At 39.1% G+C, this 22,994-nt stretch overlaps 1 protein-coding gene across 1 annotated transcript in view; it reads left to right on the top strand.

Annotated features, from left to right (window-relative positions):
• The window catches only part of cckbrb (cholecystokinin B receptor b), a 37,046-nt gene extending 14,841 nt beyond the window's left edge, over positions 1 to 22,205 (top strand). The window contains exons 2-5 of the mRNA XM_004551364.3: positions 1,042 to 1,293; positions 4,787 to 5,048; positions 9,728 to 9,855; positions 13,027 to 22,205. Coding sequence (XP_004551421.1) covers positions 1,042 to 1,293; positions 4,787 to 5,048; positions 9,728 to 9,855; positions 13,027 to 13,565 — 1,181 coding nt within the window. The 3' untranslated portion in view covers positions 13,566 to 22,205. The remainder of the gene's footprint in view (positions 1 to 1,041; positions 1,294 to 4,786; positions 5,049 to 9,727; positions 9,856 to 13,026) is intronic.
• Positions 22,206 to 22,994: the final 789 nt, after the last annotated feature.

The following is a 22,994-nucleotide window of genomic DNA, read 5'->3' as shown; positions in this document are numbered from 1 at the left end:
CCAGTGGCCCTAATCCTCTTCTGTATTATCATCACCATCACTCTGTAGATACACAATTGTCTTCTATTGATTAAAACTTAAGGTTAAATCCATGTAACTTTTTGTTTCATTGCAATAATTTTTACGGTTATGCCAAAAGTGGGCCAAAAGAAACTAGGGAAGACAAGCTAAACAAAACCTAACCTTTGATTAGGTCAGAGTCCACAGTCCACAAAACAAAATGAGCAAAATTCACAAACTCTAGGAACAACAGGAAGCACACAAATGAGGCCAATCAGGCACACTGACAAAGGTAGAACAGGAGCTATACGCTGAGGGCAAATTGGGAAAATGTGAACAAGAGGGGAACAGAAAACAGAAGAACATAACCAAGGCAATAAACAGACACAAAGTAAATCTCAAAACAAAATACAAGAGATGCTGACGAATAGTGTCTCTTATATTTTGTGATCAATGATATGATCAATATTTTACGATTTTTAAGAGACCACTACTGGATGTAAAAACAAGGTCCCCTCTGTTGTTGCTGATGCTCTTGGACCACAACAATTTTTGGCCAACACAGTGTTTATAGACAGGAAACAGAGCAGTGCCACTCTGCAAATTTTCAGCTGGGGATAAATTGAACTGTCAGGACACTTTTCACACCATAACAGTTTGGACACAGTCACCGACACTGTAATGTCCTTCATTGTGGCCATGGCATATTGTCACTTAATAGCATCTAACATTTTACAAACAAACCAGCGCAGTTTAAAGGTAATAAAAACTGTGCAAAGCATTACAATATAATAATAATATTTTAACAGTAACAACTCCCAATTGTACTGCTGTTGGCTGCACAATCAGACGTTCCACCTTTAAGAGACAAATCCTAGCAGATAAGACCCTGCTCACTCATTGACTTTTACAACTTAATAAACACAGCGAGAATTAGACAGCTTTATGAAGCTAAAAAGTGAAGAGTACACCACTGAATGAAAACAGACTAACACTTTAGCACGCTAATATTCCCTGTGTTCTTCTTCTTTTTGTTACCAGATGAAGACCACACACTTCGGATCCTGCTCTATTCGCTGATCTTCTTCCTGAGTGTATTCGGAAACCTGCTGATCATTGTTGTTCTAACGGTCAACAAGCGCATGCGCACCGTGACCAACACCTTCTTGCTGTCTCTTGCCGTCAGTGACCTGATGATGGCCATCTTCTGCATGCCCTTCAACCTCATCCCCAGCATCCTTAAGGACTTTATCTTTGGAGCTGCCATGTGCAAGATAGTCACCTACCTCATGGGTGAGAGAAAGGGGGTGTAGTGATTTCAGATATTTGGAAGCTACCTTTTTACATTTTAGGAACATTTTAGTTTCTTAAATTTTCTTAGCTAAGCTTATTGGAGAGATACAATTTATTTCATTTTAATCTATCTGTACCATAAATTTTAGGTTTCCCTATGGTAAAGACATATATAGACATACATTGTAAATATAGCTGTGTTTTACAGAACGATAATGTACGTACAAATGTCCTTGGTACAATGTTGGTGATAATCTTTTTAGCTGATACAGAAGAACTGCTATGAAGTGCTGTATAAATCTGATTCAGTTGAATTTTAAGCAGCACAGTCGCACATCGGTGGTTTGCAATAAGATGAGAGGTCAGACACCTTCTGATGGAGGTTAAAAGTATCTCTACCAATGGGAATTTCTTCAGGGAGCCTGTATGGGCTTTTCTGTGAACAGTGTTAAAGTTCAAGCTTGTGGTGAGGATAGCAAATCATCAAAAGCCATTTTAATGCCATGAAACTAAAGAATGTGAAGCAACTTTCAGTAACTTTGCTCCAAATTTCTGCAAATATCTGCAAATTTAGAGTTCACTCCAGACTAATGGGAGTCACTTTCCATCTCATATTTACAAGAACAACATTTAAAATCAGTATTAATGATATATGAATTATATAAATGAATACACAATATATATATTAATAATGTATGAAATCTAAATCAGCGACAGTAGGTTACAGATAATTACAAAGCTAAAGATGCTGTCATTTGTTAGCAAGCAGTGTGTAAATATTACATTTTAGTTCAATTCAAATCTATGTTTATGGCACCAAATCACAATACAGTCACCTCAAGGCATTTAATAATGTAAGGTAAAGACCTTATAATAATGAAAAATGAAAAGGAAAACCCCCAAGAATGATGACAGTGGGAAGGAAAAACTCCCTTTTAACAGGAAGAATACTGGAGCAGAACCAGGCTCAAGGAGGGGCGGCTAAAGGATGAGGATGAATAAAAGAACATCATTTTCTCCAATTATGGCATTTACTATAGGCAACATTCATGCTTGCCTGGACACTTTTCTTAATTCTTTCCTCATCAGACATTTGTCTGCAGATTATAAAGAGATACATTTTTCAGTTCACTACGGAATTACTTTTCTGGCTTTTGGTAAATTAGTTGGGCTCTGAGGGGAGTTGTTAATGGTGATCGAGTTATCTGTAAAGGATATTGGGTCAGTCATCATTTACAGTTAAGGGCCCACAGATTTGGAATACTTTGCAACCAGAAATAGAAAAAACAAAAACAAACAAATTAACTGTATTTAAAAAGTTTAACGCAAAGGCAAAAATAATGGCTTAAACAAAAGAAAATCTATAATCATGTATCATGTAATCATTGATTATGTATCATTTTTCAAAAGCAAAAATCTTTTTGTCTGATGCAAGCTGATTTGGCATCATTTGCTATTTTAAATCTAAGCAATTACATTTCGAGTTTGACTGCAAAGCTAAGTCAATTTTACCTGGAAAACAATTAACTTGGCTTATTAGAAAATGGTGGCACGGTGGTTAGCACTGTTGCCGCACAGCAAGAAGGTCCTGAGTTCAATTCCAACATCAGGCTGGGGTCTTTCTGTGTGGAGTTTGCATGTTCTCCCCGTGTTTGCATGGGTTCCCTCCGGGTACTCCGGCTTCCTCCCACCGTCCAAAGACATGCAGCTTAAGGGGATAGGTTAATTGGAAAATCCAAATTGCCATTGTGTGAATGGTGTGAATGTGCGAGTGAATGTGAGTGCGAATGGTTGTCTGTCCCTGTGTGTTGGCCCTGCGACAGACTGGCGACCTGTCCAGGGTGTACCCCGCCTCTCGCCCTATGACAGCTGGGATAGGCTCCAGCGCCCCCCGCGACCCTGAAAAGGATGGATGGATATTAGAAAATGAAACAATCATCAGTGGCAGCTGGTGGTTTCATACTAAATGAAGACACCATTCAGATGCACTGACTATAGTGTTCCTGTTGCTTTCTAATCCTGTACTTCACTTAACCTTAATAAAATCTGTGAAAACAATGGGGAGCAATAGCAGACAGAGGGTTAGGATCTCTCACCTTTTGACCTTCAGCTTATACAAGTGGCACGTATTCTCACTTGTTTGTAACAAGGATGACGTGCCCCTAACCCGCTCAGTCTGAAGCCTTTTTTTGACATTCCCACCTATGCACCATCCCTCACTTCATAAACAGCTCAACAGCTGTGAGGCTAGAGCTTTCTACAGACAAGAGACACTTGAGAGCTTCTTTAAAAATTCAAAAAACAAGTCTTCATAAACCCAGACTGAAAAAAAAAAAAAACCTGGAGCACAAACGCGCAATTTTACATCTTTAAAGATAAAATGTGATGATGAAATATCAAGATTAGACTGGGGCTACTGACCCTGAATTCTCAACTGTGTCTCCACCAAATTGGTTGCTACATAGAGTAAATGAAGCACAATTTAATGAGTGAATGTGCCGCCCTTGGCAACCATTGAAAAATTGCGTTTGCACAAATAGCAGAAACACATTTGTCCACGGAGTGGAAAGAGTTAAGCATAATGTTTAAGTATATATTTTCTACAGAATGGCCTCTTAAAATAATTTGAAGGGGGAATGAGATGGAGGTAAGCTTTAGTCTTTAATTCAGTGTGTAATATGGTTGCTTATTTCATTTAAGTAGTTAATTAATGTACTGTAACGCAGATACCTGGAAAAGGAGAGGACATAACATTTTTATGCTAACAACATAAGAAATTCCAATGCAATTATTGATATTCAAATATGTCAAAAAAAATAAAGCAAACAAGAACAGGAGGGCTTTTGTGCCCAGAATTATTTGAGAACTGAAGAGAAAAGAAGGCTCATGTAAAGCTTATGAAGGCAGCCATCATTAAGGTGCACTGAAGAAAAGGACCCTAAGGGGAGACTATTGGTGGATTGTCTCCTGCTTCCTTGGGGGATGCTCTAAAGCTTCCTTCGTATATAACCATAGTGCACCTAAGGGTCTCTTGCTCCCTCTCTCTGACACACACACACACACACACACACACACACACACACACACACGCACACACACTCACACACACACTCAGTCTGTATTGTGTATTCTTGCTGAAGACCTGGATAAGAGAGGTGAAGAGTAATTTCCCGTCTTGCCCTGTCACTACAGGGATGGCAGATCAAATCTGTGGCTCAGGCCAGCATGATTTCCTCCACCACATGATTCAGATAACTGTCTCCACCTCACACTATATTCATTTGCAAACACGTCTCCACCGACTGCAGCTTTTTGTTATGATTGCAGATAATAGCCTACTTGCTTTGTGTTATTTTTTTATTATGGGTCCAAACTCTTTTTTGGCACTGAGCAGTAATAAAGGTTTATACAGTACAATAAAAGATGTCATTAGATACAAGATAGCAAGAACACAGTATTTTACCTGCTTACTTTTTTGTTTGTTTTCCAACAGGCATATCCGTGAGCATCTCCACTTTTAGCCTGGTTGCCATAGCAATTGAGCGCTATAGCGCCATCTGTAACCCCCTGAAGTCACGGGTATGGCAGACCCGTTCGCACGCCTATCGGGTGATTGCTGCCACGTGGGTGCTGGCCTTGATCATTATGATCCCCTATCCGATCATCAGTCACCTGGAGTCGTTTCCGCGCCGTGACAACACTACAGCACACCGGTGTCGCCACAAGTGGCCTGTCGCAACTGCGGAGCAGACCTGGTGCGTGTCTTGGTTCACTTTGGTAACATAAATCATGAGTGCTATGTTCAAAATAATACTCTTCACCCATCACCAGGGTCAAGGGTGTAATTTCCAGGGGCATTAGGGGCTTATGACCCCCCCCCCCCCCCCCCCCCCGCCCCCCCCCAATAGTCAGACCCAACCAATATAACCCCCTCAATAAAATTATGAATAATCTTGCATAAATAGGCTGTTGATTTTCTTTACTCGTTTCAGGTATCACCAGCAAAATAGTTGCATGTTTACTCATCTGGGAATTTACCCAGATTTATTTATTTATTTATTTAGACAGAGATCATGACACCCCCCCCCCCCCCCCCCCCCCCCAATGTTCAGCACAAAGTTACGCCGATGACCAGGGTTATTATAGTTTGCGTTGCAACTTGCCTGGTTAGGCATTGATTGATGTGTTACAACACTGTGAGTCTGTATTTATTAAAATACCTGTACTAATTTTTGCAAATCTTAACACAGGGGCATGTACACTATGCAATACAAAATAGCTAAAATATAATTAAAAAGACTAAAACTAGCACTGGCACTATTAAAAACTAAGCTACAACTAAACATTTTCAAACTAAATGAAGTTACAATGAATTAAAAATAGATTATTAGATACATTACACAAAATAAACAGTTCTCGGAATAATTTGTTTTCTTATTCTAAAATTATGAGAAAAAAAATTGGCAGAAATTTCCTTTAATGGCCCGTAATCTGTAACATGCAATGCCAGTGCAAAGTGAATGAGATCTGAGATAAAGTGCTCTGAACTTCCAGGTAAGCAAATGAGAGAATAAGATCTGATTGACATATGACCTGATCGTAAATACATTAGAGGGGTTACCTAGGCAACAGGAACCTGGAAGCAACCACCTTTAAGCTTCAAAGTGAAACATGACAAATGAATCGCTTCCACTGTGGATGCAGCTTACCCCTTACCCTCAACCCTTATCAACTTGGTAAACTCAGTAAAGAAAGTTTTTCACACAAATCTTCAGTTCTATGAAAAACTTAGCACACACCTTGAAAAACGAGTTTTAATATCAAAAACTTCGTTTCTGCACTTATATTACTTTCGGATAACTCTGTAATGTGACGTAAAAAGCTTCTCTCCCCCCCAGACAGGCTGTTATAGATTTGCTGGTGAGCTTGGGATCACGGTCATGTTGCATGACCCAATTTCAACCAAGCTTTAGCTGTCAGACAGATGGCCTCACATTTGATTCTAGAATACTTTAGTATACAGAGCAGTTCATGGTCAATTCAATGACCGCAAGATACCCAGTTCCCGTGGCTGTGCAGCATGACACTGAGATGTTTGTGCTGATATGTTGCGTTTGGTTTTTGCCAAATGTAGCAAAAATCTTCACGTTAGTCTTGTCTGTGCAAAGGGCATTGCTCCGGAAGTCCATGCCACAATATTCTTGATTGTTCTACAGCACGGGTCCCCAACTCCAGGCCTCGAGGGCTGGTGTCCTGCAGTATTTAGATGTGTCCTTGATCCAACACAGCTCATTCAAATGGCTAAATTACCTCCTCAACATGTCTTGCAGTTCTCCAGAGGTCTGGTAATGAATTAATCATTTGATTCAGGTGTATAGACCCAGGGTGAGATCCAAAACCTGCAGGACACCGGCCCTCGAGGCCTGGAGTTGGGGCCCCTGTTCTACAGTCTAACCTTAGGGGTGGTGGTTTGCTGGGAAGTCCATTGTGGCATTGTGTTAGCACACGTCTGAATGCTCCAGAACAGCAAACTGGCAAATGTTCTGTTTTGTCAGTTTGCAACATTTTTTTTCTGCTGGTGACTTATTTATTTTTCCTCATAACAATAAAGCCTTTGTATCCATGTGTATATATGTGTGTATATGAGCTATGTATCAAGTGCCCATAGTATCCACACATTCTCTTGCCAAGTTTGATTCCAGCTGGAGATACAAATCCCCTTTGGGATTGTGACAGGAGGGACATAAAACTCTGCCAAATCAATTATGTGAAGCAACACCTTGTAATAAGTGAATTACATACCACACCAAGTACACCTGCAGCACCAAGACCCATCATTGCAGTGTTTTATGAAAAGTTCTGATTTACTGATTAATACAAGATTTTATTTGCTATGGCTAGGGTAATTGTAGAAGTTGATGTCTTCTTTTACTACTGTGACATTTGTTTTAAGTTGTATTTATAACAAATTCTAATTCTTACCTAATGAGCTAGTGCGGGAGAAAAATAAGAAGAGACTACAAAGAGATCAAAATCAGTGTCTCTTGTGTAGACCATTTTATTTGTTATACTTTTCATTTCTTTAACATTATGGTGAGGTAATATATTTATTGTATGCATATTTGATAAAAAATATAAGAAAAACAACAACAAAACATATCTGAAAAGTCATTAATGCTCTGAAATTTAGAGAAGGATGTCTCCTGGATTAACGAACATAGACACCATGAGTGGATATGGTACGCAGTCACACAGTGGAAGTTGTTTTAACTCAGGATGGTCTAATATACCATGAAATTTCAGTCATGCTACATAGCCTTAATTTAGTCAGGCATTAAATTAACTCCATGCAACAATATTTTTGGCAACTATAAGACTGAAGATTAAAAGTTCCTATTTCTTCATAGGAAATATGTTTGAACATTTTACTCGTATTATAAACACACATTTCCAGCTATATTTTTACTTCATCATCAAGCCCGCTGTCGGGCCATCCTTCCTTCTTTACTTTCACAACACTTGCAATCACAAAGTGATTTTTAATGTAATAAACTTTAGATGAACTGTGTGTGTTTATGAGTGGTGTGTGTGTCTCTGTGTCCTTTCAGTAAGCCACTCTGTGTTGAAATATCTCATTCACTTCCATGTTTGGACCTGGAGCCTATTTTAACTATGTCTGTTCAATGTTTATGTGGAACCATTAGGACAGGTGAAGACAACAGAGCATGCTTCAGTGTGTTTTTGTTATGAATTATGATAAAACAGGCTTTGGATGTAATTTCAGGCGACCATGTGATTATCTTTGTGTGCTCATTATTTTTGTTTTTGTATTTGTGTCTGATTTGTCACGTTTGTATTTCATTTTCTCTTCTGGGTATAAATTCTGCTCCCACTGTCTCTGATGTATTATCATAACATTTGACCCACAGAGCGAAGCAGCTGCAGCAGCAGAGCTGGTATTGTTTTCACCTTGTGAATCTTTCACTGAGCGCTAGATCCCATTTCATTTGATTTTCAATTTATGTAGCAAATGGCCTCAAAACATCCAGTCCACATAAAAAGATTATACTTTTTAAAGCGTATCTATGTCTTTTCTGTGTGTCTCAATGAAAACTATAATCCTGTCTCACTGTGTGTGTCTACAATGGTGAACGTATTTGTATAAACCTCTGGAATATTAATGTGCAGTCGTCCCTCGGTGGTATGTGTTTCTTCATGAAATGGCTGATTAGATGAGTACCTTGGGAATTGTTAAAAATGGAAAGGTCATTGGTCTAATCTCCACTTGAGACATTATCTCATCAGTCTCCCTGCAAGACTTTTATTATTATTATTATTATTTTATTTAGACACACAATACTGTGTGTCTCAAGCCTGATTTCTTTATATTTTGCTGGGGAAATGAGAAATAGCTGCAGTGATTGATTGAAACATGACCAAACATACATGGGAATACAGCACATAAGGAAAAAACAGAGTTTGCACAATTCTAATGAGCTTAGAAACAAACATTTTACTTTCTTTTCATTTCTATAAGTAGTCTTCAGTCTCCAGGCTTTGTGAGGGACATTCCAAAACTGCGCAAGTTTTCAACTAATATCTTTGGCAATCACCTTGTTGGTGCCAAACTTCTAATTTATGCCTGTCAAACTGTGCTAACGTTGGCATTTTTCATACATTCAACCAAATAAATGGGAACAAATTATATGCTTTTGCAACACGGCTGCTTGTAACAAAGGCCTAAAGATATAATTTAAAATGGGGTTTTTTTTGCTCATGGTCTGTTATGTGTAGCCACAACATTCGTTCATTCTTTGAGTTACATTCCTTTTCATAGGTAGGTATTTGCTGGCTTAACAAAAAGAAAGAACAGAAGAAAGAAAGAGATTCATTAAGTACCAAAGACAAACTCTGAAAGACCTTCAGAAAGCCTGGAGAACTAATCCTCAAGAGACCACTTTAAAAAATCCTTGGAAAGAAGGATTTTTTTCCATCAGTGTTCAGATTTTGCCAACAGGAAAACATCCCTGTTTTGTTAAATTCACTCACTGTAACATTTGCAGGTGTGTAATTGAGAGCCGCCTTCAACCTGAGTGTGGCGCGACCCATTAGCAGACACCGCTCATGTAATAATGCTGTATATGTACAACTGCTATGAATTTTGTTCCAGAACTACTGTCTTTACTTGTTTCCATTTTTATCCAAGTTGTGTTTTTATTTCTGGTCCAGGCAACAAGCTTGTTGGATGTTAAAATGCTCAAATGCAATGCTTTGCTGTGACCCAACAAACCAACAGGCAAACATACAAAGCACGTGATGAATGCGTTACTCATAAGATATATACAGACTGCAACTCAGTACACGGAGTTCACGTGTTATTGTTTTTTTTTTGTCCACTGTGGTTGGATTTTTAAACTTCTCGTCTCTCTTTTAGGTACATTCTGCTGTTGCTTGTACTGTTCGCCATTCCAGGCGTGATGATGATCGTGGCCTACGGTTTGATCTCGAGAGAACTTTATCGAGGCATCCAGTTTGAAATGGGCCATAAAAAAGATTCTTCAGGTGAGGCCATTTACACTACAGTACTTATAGAAAACATAAAAGAAAACATAAAGAAAATAGTAAGTTTGAATTAATGTTCCAGAAAGCCATGTGGTTCCAAGAAAACAACAATAAAAAACAGAGAAAACTACAACATTTAAATCGGAATCAGAAACAGAGAAGGTTTATTAATCTCAGTTGTCATAACAGCATGCACATGACATACGGCATAGCTATCATATAAAATGAGGCAAATGTGTATAAATGTAAATACATAAATATAAAAAGGACACGCATATTAACACTTATGTTTTGGAGAAAAAGAGCAGTAATTCAATACATGGACAGGTGAATCAATGTGCCATAACAATAATTTTACTTGTATTCATACTTTTTACACTTTTAAACTGAATCGCAAAAATATTCATCGAAATGATTTGTTAAAGGAAGTAAAAAACGTCTTCATATTAAATGTTTATATAGAACTTTTGTTGGTCCTGTATTTCAGTTCATCTGTGTGTGTAGCTCCAGTATACAGAGAGTATACTTAGTATTTTCACTAAACAGTTAAAAGCACAAAATAGTCGAATAGACGATGGACTCCGAAAACAAACACAAAGTAGATGTTTTTTTTAGTACATTGACATTTTATGAGTAATTCAATTGAGTTTTTTATATGATATAAATTCAATTCAATTCAATTTTATTTATATAGCGCCAAATCACAACAAAAGTCGCCTCAAGGCGCTTCATAGATACAGAGAAAAACCCAACAATCATATGACCCCCTATGAGCAAGCACTTTGGCGACAGTGGGAAGGAAAAACTCCCTTTTAACAGGAAGAAACCTCCGGCAGAACCAGGCTCAGGGAGGGGCGGCCATCTGCTGCGACCGGTTGGGGTGAGAGAAGGAAGACAGGATAAAAGACATGCTGTGGAAGAGAGACAGAGGTTAATAACAGATATGATTCAGTGCAGAGAGGTCTATTAATACATAGTGAGTGAGAAAGGTGACTGGAAAGGAAAAACTCAATGCATCATGGGAATCCCCCGGCAGCCTAAGTCTATTGCAGCATAACTAAGGGAGGATTCAGGGTCACCTGGTCCAGCCCTAACTATATGCTTTAGCAAAAAGGAAAGTTTTAAGCCTAATCTTGAAAGTAGAGATAGTGTCTGTCTCCCGAATCCAAACTGGAAGCTGGTTCCACAGAAGAGGGGCCTGAAAACTGAAGGCTCTGCCTCCCATTCTACTTTTAAATACTCTAGGAGCAACAAGTAGGCCTGCAGAGCGAGAGCGAAGTGCTCTAATAGGGTGATATGGTACTACAAGGTCATTAAGATAAGATGGGGCCTGATTATTTAAGACCTTGTATGTGAGGAGCAGGATTTTGAATTCAATTCTGGATTTAACAGGAAGCCAATGAAGGGAAGCCAAAACAGGAGAAATATGCTCTCTCTTTCTAGTCCGTGTCAGTACTCTTGCTGCAGCATTTTGGATTAGTTGAAGGCTTGATGAGTCAGATCAGTCAGTGCTCTCTAATTGACTTTACTCTTGTTTTGATTTCACTGTTGAATGAAACTCTCTGTTACTGAATGCCACAATTCTTATGAGCTCATACCAAACAAGTTCGAACCTTACATTTTTTTTCTACAGGGTTTGTGTGAATTATGAGGATTTTTACAAGAATTTCATTAGTGCTACAATTGATATAGTGTGCGCAGGCTAAGTGAAACATAACCTTTTATCGGAATACAAACTCGTGTCTGGGGTGATAGCAGCACCGACTGTCCTTGCTGATGCTCCATTAGAGGATGGATTGGCTGGCAGCTGCAGGCATGGACATTACCATCTGTTTGCTCTCAGAGAGAAAGAGATTGTACAAATATAAAAAGAGTTTTTGGAGGAAAACAATATGGATTAAAAACAAACAGGGGAGGAGAAGAGATTGAAAAATTGCATCTTACCTCACAGACTGCAAAACTGCCTCTATGAAATGTGTTTAATAATCCAGCAGGTGCTTTACAATACCAGATTTTGTTTGTATGTGGTACCTTGAGGCTTTTAATTCTGAATCCTCTTTTATTATTTCTTTATAGAGGAAAAGCAAGGTTTTCAAATTGCTTTATTGAATTGTAATACCCCCATAGGCTAGTAAGAATTACTTGCTAATATTCCATCTATGAAGGCAAGAAGTTGCTCTTTAAATGACTCCAAAATAACCTTACACAGGAGTCAGTCAGCTGGCTGCAGGATAAAAGATGATTTCCCAGAATAAACTATTCTTAATGCGATGGCAGAATCACTCTGATATCAAGACCCTTTATGTTTAACAACGCTGACTTGTAGAAAATGTATTCCTTCACAATTAAATTGATTTTCAAATTTTAGTTTTAATGCAGTCGGTGATTGGAATCATTTGGACACACAAAGCCATGGGTTTGTATTCAGAAAAAAACTGTTTGGTTGAGGTTATTAAATGATTTTTAAAAAAATGTAAACAAGCACTTTTTATTTCAGGTATTTGCAAACTCGTTCTTCTCTAAATGGAAACAACATTTTTCCCTAACATTAATCAAGTGCTGTAAATGTCTGAAAGTTTAATAATGCCGAAGGCATCACAAGTGGATACAACAGCACTCCATTATAGGATGTTTGTGACTTTATTGCTTTTTTCATTATGTTGATGTAATTTCCTTCCAACGACGTGGCAATTTAGTTTCATAGGATAAAACATTATAAGGTGCAGAGGTGTCGTTAAATGATTTAAAGCATGCCAGAAGAAGGCCCCGACATGAAGTACAGACAGATGGATTCTTAAAGTAATACACAGTTTTATGTCTATATTTTCATTGCTACTGAGTGTGCAATCATTTGGAATAATACCTATATCCAGTATTTTTATTGTTTTAATTATGTTCTGTATTTTTGTTTTGTTCCAGTGGTTTGGCATCAGTTCACTTAAACCTTCAAGTAGTGTCTGTCCTTTATGTCTTTGTGTTTTGAATTTTAATTTGCCTCTGATATAATCCAGACCCATCCCCAAAGGGCACAAAAGGCATAAAGTATCACAAAGCAGGAGCACCGCTCAAACATTAGAGGATGAGGTTTTAAAGAACTTGGCTGAGAATTTGTTTTTATTGCATTTAATTAACACCAAAATACTCTCTCTTTCACCCTGTTTGTCATTTCAGACGTAAATGGCCTGACCTCTACTGTGTCTGCTGGCAGCGATGATGGAGACGGTTGCTATGTGACTGCAGTCCAGCGGCCGCACACGATGGAGATGTCTGCAATGGCTGCATCAGGCAGGGCGATCAAGGCAGAGAGGCCACGCAGCAACACATCAGAAGCCAAGCTAGAGGCCAAAAAACGAGTCATTCGCATGTTGGTGGTGATTGTTGTCCTGTTCTTTGTCTGTTGGATGCCACTGTACTGTGTCAACACCTGGCGGGCTTTTGATGAAAGCTCTGCCACACAGACGCTCTCAGGGGCCCCCATCGCTTTTATCCATTTGTTGTGCTACACCTCCGCCTGCGTCAACCCGATTATTTACTGCTTCATGAACACACGCTTCCGCAAAGCTCTGCTCGCCACGTTCTCATGTTGCATCGCGCCTTGCCATCGGCGTCGTCATCGTGGGCTTCGGGACAATGAGGAGGACGCTATGGCAACAGGTGCGTCCATGTCCAAGTTTAGTTACACTACTGTCAGCACTATGGGAACCTGTTGAGGGAAATGGATTCACAACAATTCAAAAAAGACAGCTACAGAGGCAACACGAGACCCAACATCCCCCCAGCTTTTTGTTTTTAACACGTGCTCATAGGGACATTCATGTGAAGTGAAAAAATATGCCATGTGATGTAGCAGCATAGAAGCTTCATTTATGACTGTGAATAAAATTATATATCGATTATCTTAAGAAACCCAGTCTTAAGTGTGAATACCTCCATGGTTGGCTACATGATATGTGAGACAGTCTTTATAACTAAATAGTAATTATGTAGCTATAACAACAAACCCATGATTTGCTATGTAACTTTAAAACTGTGTTTGATGTTTTGCAGTCAGTTGCTGGTTGTCTGTGTTAATGCTGATAATACATTTGCCTTGTGGACAAAGTGCCTGCTTCTAAACTGAATGGCCTTTATTGTCATTGTAAATATATACAAGGAAACTGAGATGTTACTCTGTGGTGCAACGTAAAAAAAACCCCTAAAATACAGGATTATAACTAAGACGTACAATAAAATCTAGGATAAATAAAGGTCTAAAAACCTGTATAAAATATACAAATCTGTATGTACATTAATAAATGAAGTGCGGGTGCAGAGGAGCCAGATGGGTGGCACACTTTTATTATTTTTTCTCATTTGATTTTTATTGCATGAGAGAAGAAACTGAGCTAAAAGCCTGCGTGAGTGAAGTCCTTGATGATGTTGGCAACTCTGCTCAGGTAGCATGAATGGGCAATGTCCTCCAGACGGGAGAGGGGGCACCCAGTGATTTTCTCTGGAGTACTTTCATATCTGCAGCCTGCATACCACGCCGACATGCAGTATGTTACCAGCCTCTCATTTGTTGCCCAGTAGGCCACCATCAGCATCCTGTCCTTACATTTTACGGTCCTCAGATATGAAGACCTCCAGAAACTTGAATGTTTGTGCCCTTTCCACATGAAGAGAGTTTTATAGTTTGCTGACTAGAATGTCTCTAATTATGATATCAAATGCAGAGCTATAGTCACATAGCTCCCTCGGTGTTCTGGGTGGTTTATTGCTGTGTGGATTGCTATGGCAATTGCCTCTTCTGAGGATCTCTTAGCTTTGTAAGCATGTGGATCAGGTGTGGGAGAGGGGCGGCTTTTAATGTGATGCTTGGCAAGCTTCTTGAAGCATTTCATAATCACAGCCATACAGTAAGTGCAATGGATCTATAATCATTCAAGTCCACAGAGACTGGCTTTTTGGGAAAAGGAATTATAGTGCCTGACTTGACTTTTTCTAATACCCCAGTGAGCTGGTTAGCACATGCTTGGAGTACTCTCCTTAGCACATGTCTGACCTTAGCAAATATCCCACATCCTGTTCCTGCAGTGAGTCTGTTGTGGCCTCAAACTGGATGAAGAAACCATTTAGCTCCTCCACAGTGATTCACATTGATTCACATTCACGGTGATTTTATGCTGTAACCCTTGCCAAACCCTCCAGGAGCCGTTATGTATCAGGTGGTCCTCAGTCCTGCTCTTGAAGGCCCTTTTCATCATCTTTATTCCACTCTTTTAGATTGGCTCTTGCTCTGCTGTAACAGGCTTTGTCACATGTTCTGAAGAAAGTGTTGTGGTTTTTGAAGAGTGTTTGGACATTGCTTGTCATCCACAGTTTGTGATATAAAAAAGCATTCCTCCAGCTTGGTTGAATAAATCCCAGGTTGTGTGATCAAAGCAGTCCTGTAGCTGTGATTGAGCCTCTTCGGGCTGTGATCGTCTTCATTCCTGACTTTGACTACTTCTAGCAGCAAATGTTGCAAATGTCACATGCTGATAGAAGTTGGGGAGTACTGTTTTAAGACACCAGTGGTTAAAGTTGCCCACATGCGGGTGACTGAATGGATGCGCTGCTGTTTGATAATGATGGCATTAGCACCAGGTGGGATGAAGACAACAAAGACTATCACCACTGAAAACGAAATATTATATTTACCAAATATTATTTTTCCTCTGACTATTGAAGTTAGAAGTGTAGTTTAAAAGTTCTGGAATGCTCTTAAGCTGCAAATATTCACCAGATGTTATAAATTGCTACATGGCAGCTGATAAATGTGTGGGTTGTTATGTGATATTCATGTCATGACATAAAAAAAAAATCAAACGAAAAAAAATTATGTAAGCCCAAGCACATAAAAGATGTTTATTTTAGAGATGGTGTCAGTGGCTATTGAAGGGACTGGACTTTTTGGAACGTCTGCAATGGCTTAATTTTTTAGCCCTGGAGTTTGCTGCTTGATGTAAATATGGTTTATCAATATCATTGCAACTAATGCTTAAAATGACATTGTAGCTATAGCACCAGATATTGCTCCTATTGCTGAACTGCATTTGTAAACCAGTCTGTTAAGTGCAAGGTACAGGCACTTCCCAGAACCCTCATTATCTATCTATCTATCTATCTATCTATCTATCTATCTATCTATCTATCTATCTATCTATCTATCTATCTATCTATCTATCTATCTATCTATCTATCTATCTATCTATCTATCTATCTATCTATCTATCTATCTATCTATCTATCTATCTATCTATCTATCTATCTATCTATCTATCTATCGAGAGATACAGGGAGAGCGAGAGAGAGAGCAACAGCACACTTCCTTTTATGTATGTCCTACAGTGGGAGAGCTACTTTAGGGCACATAATTTTATCAGCTGAAATCTCAGCATGTATAATGGAAAATATAGCAAATGACAATATTGTTGACACACCCAGACTAGCCTAGTAAATCTTACTGAGACAACTCTGATCTCACATGGACAAACTGACAAACAGAACATTACAGAGATCCTCCATGTGTCACTGTGCACGCTCAGGCCCCATCATCATTGAAATTCAAGAGGCAGACATTCATCTACCCCTCTGACAGTGTTTGAGCTTTACTGATTTCCACAGGGACATTTAGCTTTTGTATGTATATCTCTGATCTAAAGTATGCACATGAAAGTGATGTCACGGAAAAAGGAATTATGTTTTTCAGTCTGATCTGACAAACTCATTGTTAAATCTTTGTAAAGCAGACATTCCTCCCTTGTGAACACAGATCTGCCGCTGCACTGAGCAGCAGACGGGAGATATTTATGCATCTGCTGGTGGTGTTTCCCACATTAGAGGAGCACTTTTGTCCTGGAGAATTATAACAGACTTATTTCCCTGCAGTGTCAAAGAGGTTGTTATGCCTCACTCCCCAGCCCACTGCATCTCATCCATCAGCTACAAACACACACTCCAGCTCAATTATGAATTTGCTCGCAACCAATTACGGACAGATGCCAATAAATACTGCTTTCTCCCTTCACAGCAATTAAAACTGGCCATGAAAATGAATCTCATTCTAAAAATAACTGTGATAACGAATAGTTTGTGCTTGGACCGCTCATTAGTAAATTTCACTTACACACAGTCTAAATGTCAGTGTGAAGAAGAGTAAGTGTGAACAATGTGTTTTTTATGGCCTGTTCATCCAGCCTCAGCACTGTTCATACAGTAGAAATGTTGTTCTTGTTTTATGCACTACCACAGACTTGTATTAGATTGAGTAATCAATCATGTTCAGTCAATGGGTTGGCCTTTATAATGTGACACATTCTTTAATTATCATGCCAGCTACACATCCCCCTCTTCTCCATAAAGGCTATACAAACCTGTAAGTGGTTGCATTGATTGACTTCTCTACCATCCTCGCCTCCTCTTGCTTCAGCTTCTTATTAACATGCATGACGATGGCACATACCCTGCTCCATGCATGACAATAGCTTTTTCTTCAGCCTTACTCACTACATGTCTCTGCAATACATGACATTGGGTAATTCTCCAATGAACTCTAGCTGCTACTTGCATTTTAGAGTGGTTCCCTTATATAAAGGTGTAGCCATTTGTTACAATAAATGTTGGGGTATTGACACTAGTGTAGCTGACGCATGGTGCAGTTGTGCTCAGGGGAAATGCTGCTGAAGAATGATAAGAATACTGTCCACAGGTGTTGCACAGGGACTCTCTGGTGCACGTGGTTGACAGTTTGAACAGTGCTGTAATTGTTTAGTGCAAGCAAAGCTGCCTGAGAAGTAAATTTGCCTGAGTGGGCAGCGGAGGCAGGGGCATTCATGGAAAATCTGCTCTCCAGCCGTAAAATGCTGATAAGAAAATAAATGTCAAAATTCAATCTCGGTTATCTGAATGTTAAATAAACGTCTGTCCAGATTCCCAACTGATATGTAAATCTTGGCTTTCCTATGATTAATATCACATTCAGCATTAAGATAACTAATTATTTAAAAAAAAATAATAATAATGACACAATAAGGCATTTTAACATAGTTTTTGTTTCTATTTTAAATAGCTCAATACATATAAATGACCAGCAGCAGCAGCCATAGTCAGTGATAAATGAATATTTGGATGAATTGAAAATTGGAATTATTGAAATACAAAGTTTCAGTTATAAATTATTTGGCAATTAGACTCAGGTGAAGTTACATAGCAAAGCTGTGTCTGATGATGGATGATGGGAGGAGGTAGAACTCCTTCAGTCTTGGCGCTGGTGGTGGTAGCAAAGATGAAGCAGGTGGGGACTTGGACAAGAAACTCTATCTTGGCAGGATGAGGTGTAGAATGACAGCAGAGCTGTGAGATTTAAGGATAGCGAAATACTGATATTTTGCATACATGTATCTAAGCATGTTTTGTCTGAAGTAACTATAAATGAACTATATTTTCATCATGAAACCAGACAAGCATCTGTCCCCTAACCCTTTCTTAAGTGTCTTGTGCATTGTCTTTACAAAGTTTAGCAAGGTTAAAGTCATTGTGAGGAAATAGAGGTACAATTGAACTACTAGTGTTAAATGAGATTTTAATCATTCATTCAAATAAATGTTTTAACAACAAGCCAGAGAAAATCATTCTTCAAAGGATTTCTTTGAAATTATAATGAGGGTTTGAAATTTACTTCATTTGTGTGTTTGTGTGTAAAGATTATTTATACATTCAATTTTGCCCGAGAAAAATAAGAAATAAAAACAGCAAACTAATGTTGTCGCCCTAATCATGAAGGACATTCCCTGACTAGTTATATTTGATTGTAAATCATAATCAGTTGAATTACAGAATTTATACTGTAAATTTGGGGCCGTTTGGTGCCTCAGAAGGTCTGGAGCGCCAGGAAACATTATCATCTTTGCCAGACTGCAAAACCAGATTTGCCATTTTAATTGCATTATCTTATAAAGCAAGGAGCTCATTTATGACATAACAAACAGTTTAAGATCTTTAAAGGAAAAAAGGAAAAAAGTTGAAACAAAAATAACCACAGAAAAACACACTGCTGCCCTTTTTAAAGCTGTCACAAGCATCTTTGTTGTGGAAAACATCAACATGAACAGACAGTCATCACGTGCACAGCAAGCTGCAAAATGAGTTATGTTTTAATATAGTCTTCACTGTTACAGTGTATTAAATATGTATTAGTGATTTTTGCTATCAGTATGATTTATGTGGAGCACAGAAATCAAGCTGTACAATATGATTAAAGGTTGTGCTGTCTGAAAGTTAAGTATTCTGGGAATAGTTTCATTAGTGTTGATGTTTACTGTCTTGGGGGCAGATTTTGAATTAGTGCAGCTATTTTGACGTGAATGTCAGCGGCAACATGTGAAGGCATAAAAAAACCCCTTTTAGCGTCACGCAAATACAAGCGCAATTAGCAGAGTTAGCTTGTACACTATTCTATGTTGTCAAGTGTTTACATATAACAATGAACTGTTCTTTGTTTTGTGATGTTTTTGTAAGGGAAACTGCTGACCGTGTCTCTTGGTGATAAATAGTCCTGTCCCATGCTTCTCAGCAACTCGTTCAGGCTGTAGGCGTCTATGGGGTGAACAGAGATGAAGGGTTAGAGATGCATACGAAGATGCATTTAGATTTACTTGAATAGTCACAGTTGCCAGGCCACCATTGCCTTAAGAGCATTTGGAGAATACAGTAGCTGTGTGTGTGCGCGCGTGCGTGCGTGTGTGTGTATGCGAATGAGTAATTCATACATTTGCTGTGTGTACATGTGAGTCACTATTGTTTGAGGCAAGATGAGAGCTGAAGATGAAAGCATTTGGCAGTGTTGGAAAATAATATGGATAATGGTGAATGTTGTTTATACGGAGAAATGTAGGTGTTGGCTAGAAATCCTTTTCTGTTTGTGGTAAATGGTGATGAAAGATAACTTTTTGTGACTCTTTGTTGCATCAGTGACAACTTTGTGGAAACAGTTATGACGAATATTTAATTTGGGTTTCTTGGCTACTGTTTGTGATGCTGTCTTAACAAATATGTGCTGCTGTGACACTGCAGTTTGCAAATGCGTAATTTTTTCGTTCGTGCTTTTGCTCTAGATGGAGGAGGTTCCCTTGGTACCTCCCTTATGACAGTGCAGAGTCTCTGATTGTCATTGCAGCTGCGGTTCATTGTTTTTGACTTGTCAGACACAACAGATGTTCTCTCTCGGCATGAGGATCATCTGATCGGCATTAGTATATTTTAAATATGTTGAATATGTTTTCAGGCTGCTGCAGCGGCTCAGTAAACTTGTGATCCTCATGTCTGGCAGATCCAAAATACAGCCCTTTTCAGACATGTAATATTACTGCCTTCATTAATCTGCTAAGGTGAGGGCATGCCATCATTCCTCCAATTCAAACATAACATATGACAGCTGGGATAGGCTCCAGCGTCCCCCGCAACCCTGAAAAGGATAAGCGGAAGCGAATGGATGGATGTATTGTACTTTGCTCTGTCCCTAGCTCTGATATTGTTGCCCTAACTTAATGGAAAAAGTCGTTGGGATTCTCATTCACACTTAGATCCTGGCAGGTAAAAAGGAGTGCATGTTTGAAAGGGGTTTTATCTCTCCTGGTTTGTCTCTACAGGGAGTGCAGAATTATTAGGCAAGTTGTATTTTTGAGGAATAATGTTATTATTGAACAACAACCATGTTCTCAATGAACCCAAAAAACTCATTAATATCAAAGCTGAATGTTTTTGGAAGTAGTTTTTAGTTTGTTTTTAGTTTTAGCTATTTTAGGGGGATATCTGTGTGTGCAGGTGACTATTACTGTGCATAATTATTAGGCAACTTAACAAAAAACAAATATATACCCATTTCAATTATTTATTTTTACCAGTGAAACCAATATAACATCTCCACATTCACAAATATACATTTCTGACATTCAAAAACAAAACAAAAACAAATCAGCGACCAATATAGCCACCTTTCTTTGCAAGGACACTCAAAAGCCTGCCATCCATGGATTCTGTCAGTGTTTTGATCTGTTCACCATCAACATTGCGTGCAGCAGCAACCACAGCCTCCCAGACACTGTTCAGAGAGGTGTACTGTTTTCCCTCCTTGTAAATCTAACATTTGATGATGGACCACAGGTTCTCAATGGGGTTCAGATCAGGTGAACAAGGAGGCCATGTCATTAGTTTTTCTTCTTTTATACCCTTTCTTGCCAGCCATGCTGTGGAGTACTTGGGCGCGTGTGATGGAGCATTGTCCTGCATGAAAATCATGTTTTTCTTGAAGGATGCAGACTTCTTCCTGTACCACTGCTTGAAGAAGGTGTCTTCCAGAAACTGGCAGTAGGACTGGGAGTTGAGCTTGACTCCATCCTCAACCCGAAAAGGCCCCACAAGCTCATCTTTGATGATACCAGCCCAAACCAGTACTCCACCTCCACCTTGCTGGCGTCTGAGTCGGACTGGAGCTCTCTGCCCTTTACCAATCCAGCCACGGGCCCATCCATCTGGCCCATCAAGACTCACTCTCATTTCATCAGTCCATAAAACCTTAGAAAAACCAGTCTTGAGATATTTCTTGGCCCAGTCTTGACATTTCAGCTTGTGTGTCTTGTTCAGTGGTGGTCGTCTTTCAGCCTTTCTTACCTTGGCCATGTCTCTGAGTATTGCACACCTTGTGCTTTTGGGCACTCCAGTGATGTTGCAGCTCTGAAATATGGCCAAACTGGTGGCAAGTGGCATCTTGGCAGCTGCACGCTTGACTTTTCTCAGTTCATGGGCAGTTATTTTGTGCCTTGGTTTTTCCACACGCTTCTTGCGACCCTGTTGACTATTTTGAATGAAACGCTTGATTGTTCGATGATCACGCTTCAGAAGCTTTGCAATTTGAGACTGCTGCATCCCTCTGCAAGATATCTCACTATTTTTGGACTTTTCTGAGCCTGTCAAGTCCTTCTTTTGACCCATTTTGCCAAAGGAAAGGACGTTGCCTAATAATTATGCACACCTGATATAGGGTGTTGATGTCATTAGACCACACCCCTTCTCATTACAGAGATGCACATCACCTAATATGCTTCATTGGTAGTAGGCTTTCGAGCCTATACAGCTTGGAGTAAGACAACATGCATGAAGAGGATGATGTGGACAAAATACTCATTTGCCTAATAATTCTGCACTCCCTGTATTTCTAATGTACACACAGTGTTAAATATGCATGTACAATTTGGTCATGTTAATGGTTGTAAATTGCTTTAGATTTTTATGTGCAATGTCTACTAATCCAAATAAAGGTTATATGTCAAATAATATCGTCTTGTTCATTCTTGAATGAATTTGGTGTTATATGACAATTGCAAGTGATAGTTTATACACATTAGCAGACATTTTAAAGGAGCATAAGAGGAAGGCTTCATCTGAGTCATTCTAGGCCTCACTGTGCAGGTTTGGTTGGTTTTAACTTTTAGGTCTGAAGTCGCACTGAAATTTGAGAAGGTAAAGTGCACAGACGTTTGCCCACCTCAATTATTTGCCTCCTTGGTAGTTCTGATCAGAGTGGTCTTAATGGAAAGCTTAATGGTGGCTCTTTTACCTACCTGTATAGCCTCTCTCACAACACAGCCAGCACATGGGATATAAATAAATCTTCATGCACTAAAAAACAGTGGTTCCCAAATGGTGTGGTGAGGCCAACGGGTGAGGCACACTGGTGTGGCTGGGTATTTGATGTCAACCATACATTATTACTGCAACTGCATTCAAGAATGACATTTAAACGTACTCATCTGATTAAGAGAAAATGATAATAAAGGTTGTTTTCTTATGTGTCATTAGTGCTTCATCCAGATGCTGCCTTTCTGTGACAATATACGGTTGAAAAGAACAACTGATGATGTGTCAGATGGCATGGAGGTATGCCTTAAAATTGTTGCATGACTTTTGGAGGTGCCTTGGGTACAGAATGGTTGAAATCCACTCCTATTTAAAAAATGGTGTTACAAAAACCTTCTATCACATCTGTATAAAAATAGACTCTGTACATGAAAGCCAAGCAGAGACGTCCTCATTTAGCACCTTTAATAGACAGCACTCTC

This window comes from Maylandia zebra, linkage group LG16, assembly GCF_041146795.1.
Source record: "Maylandia zebra isolate NMK-2024a linkage group LG16, Mzebra_GT3a, whole genome shotgun sequence".
NCBI lineage: Eukaryota > Metazoa > Chordata > Actinopteri > Cichliformes > Cichlidae > Maylandia > Maylandia zebra.
Note: the sequence above shows the minus strand (reverse complement) of the source record. Positions and strands in the feature narration are given on the sequence as shown.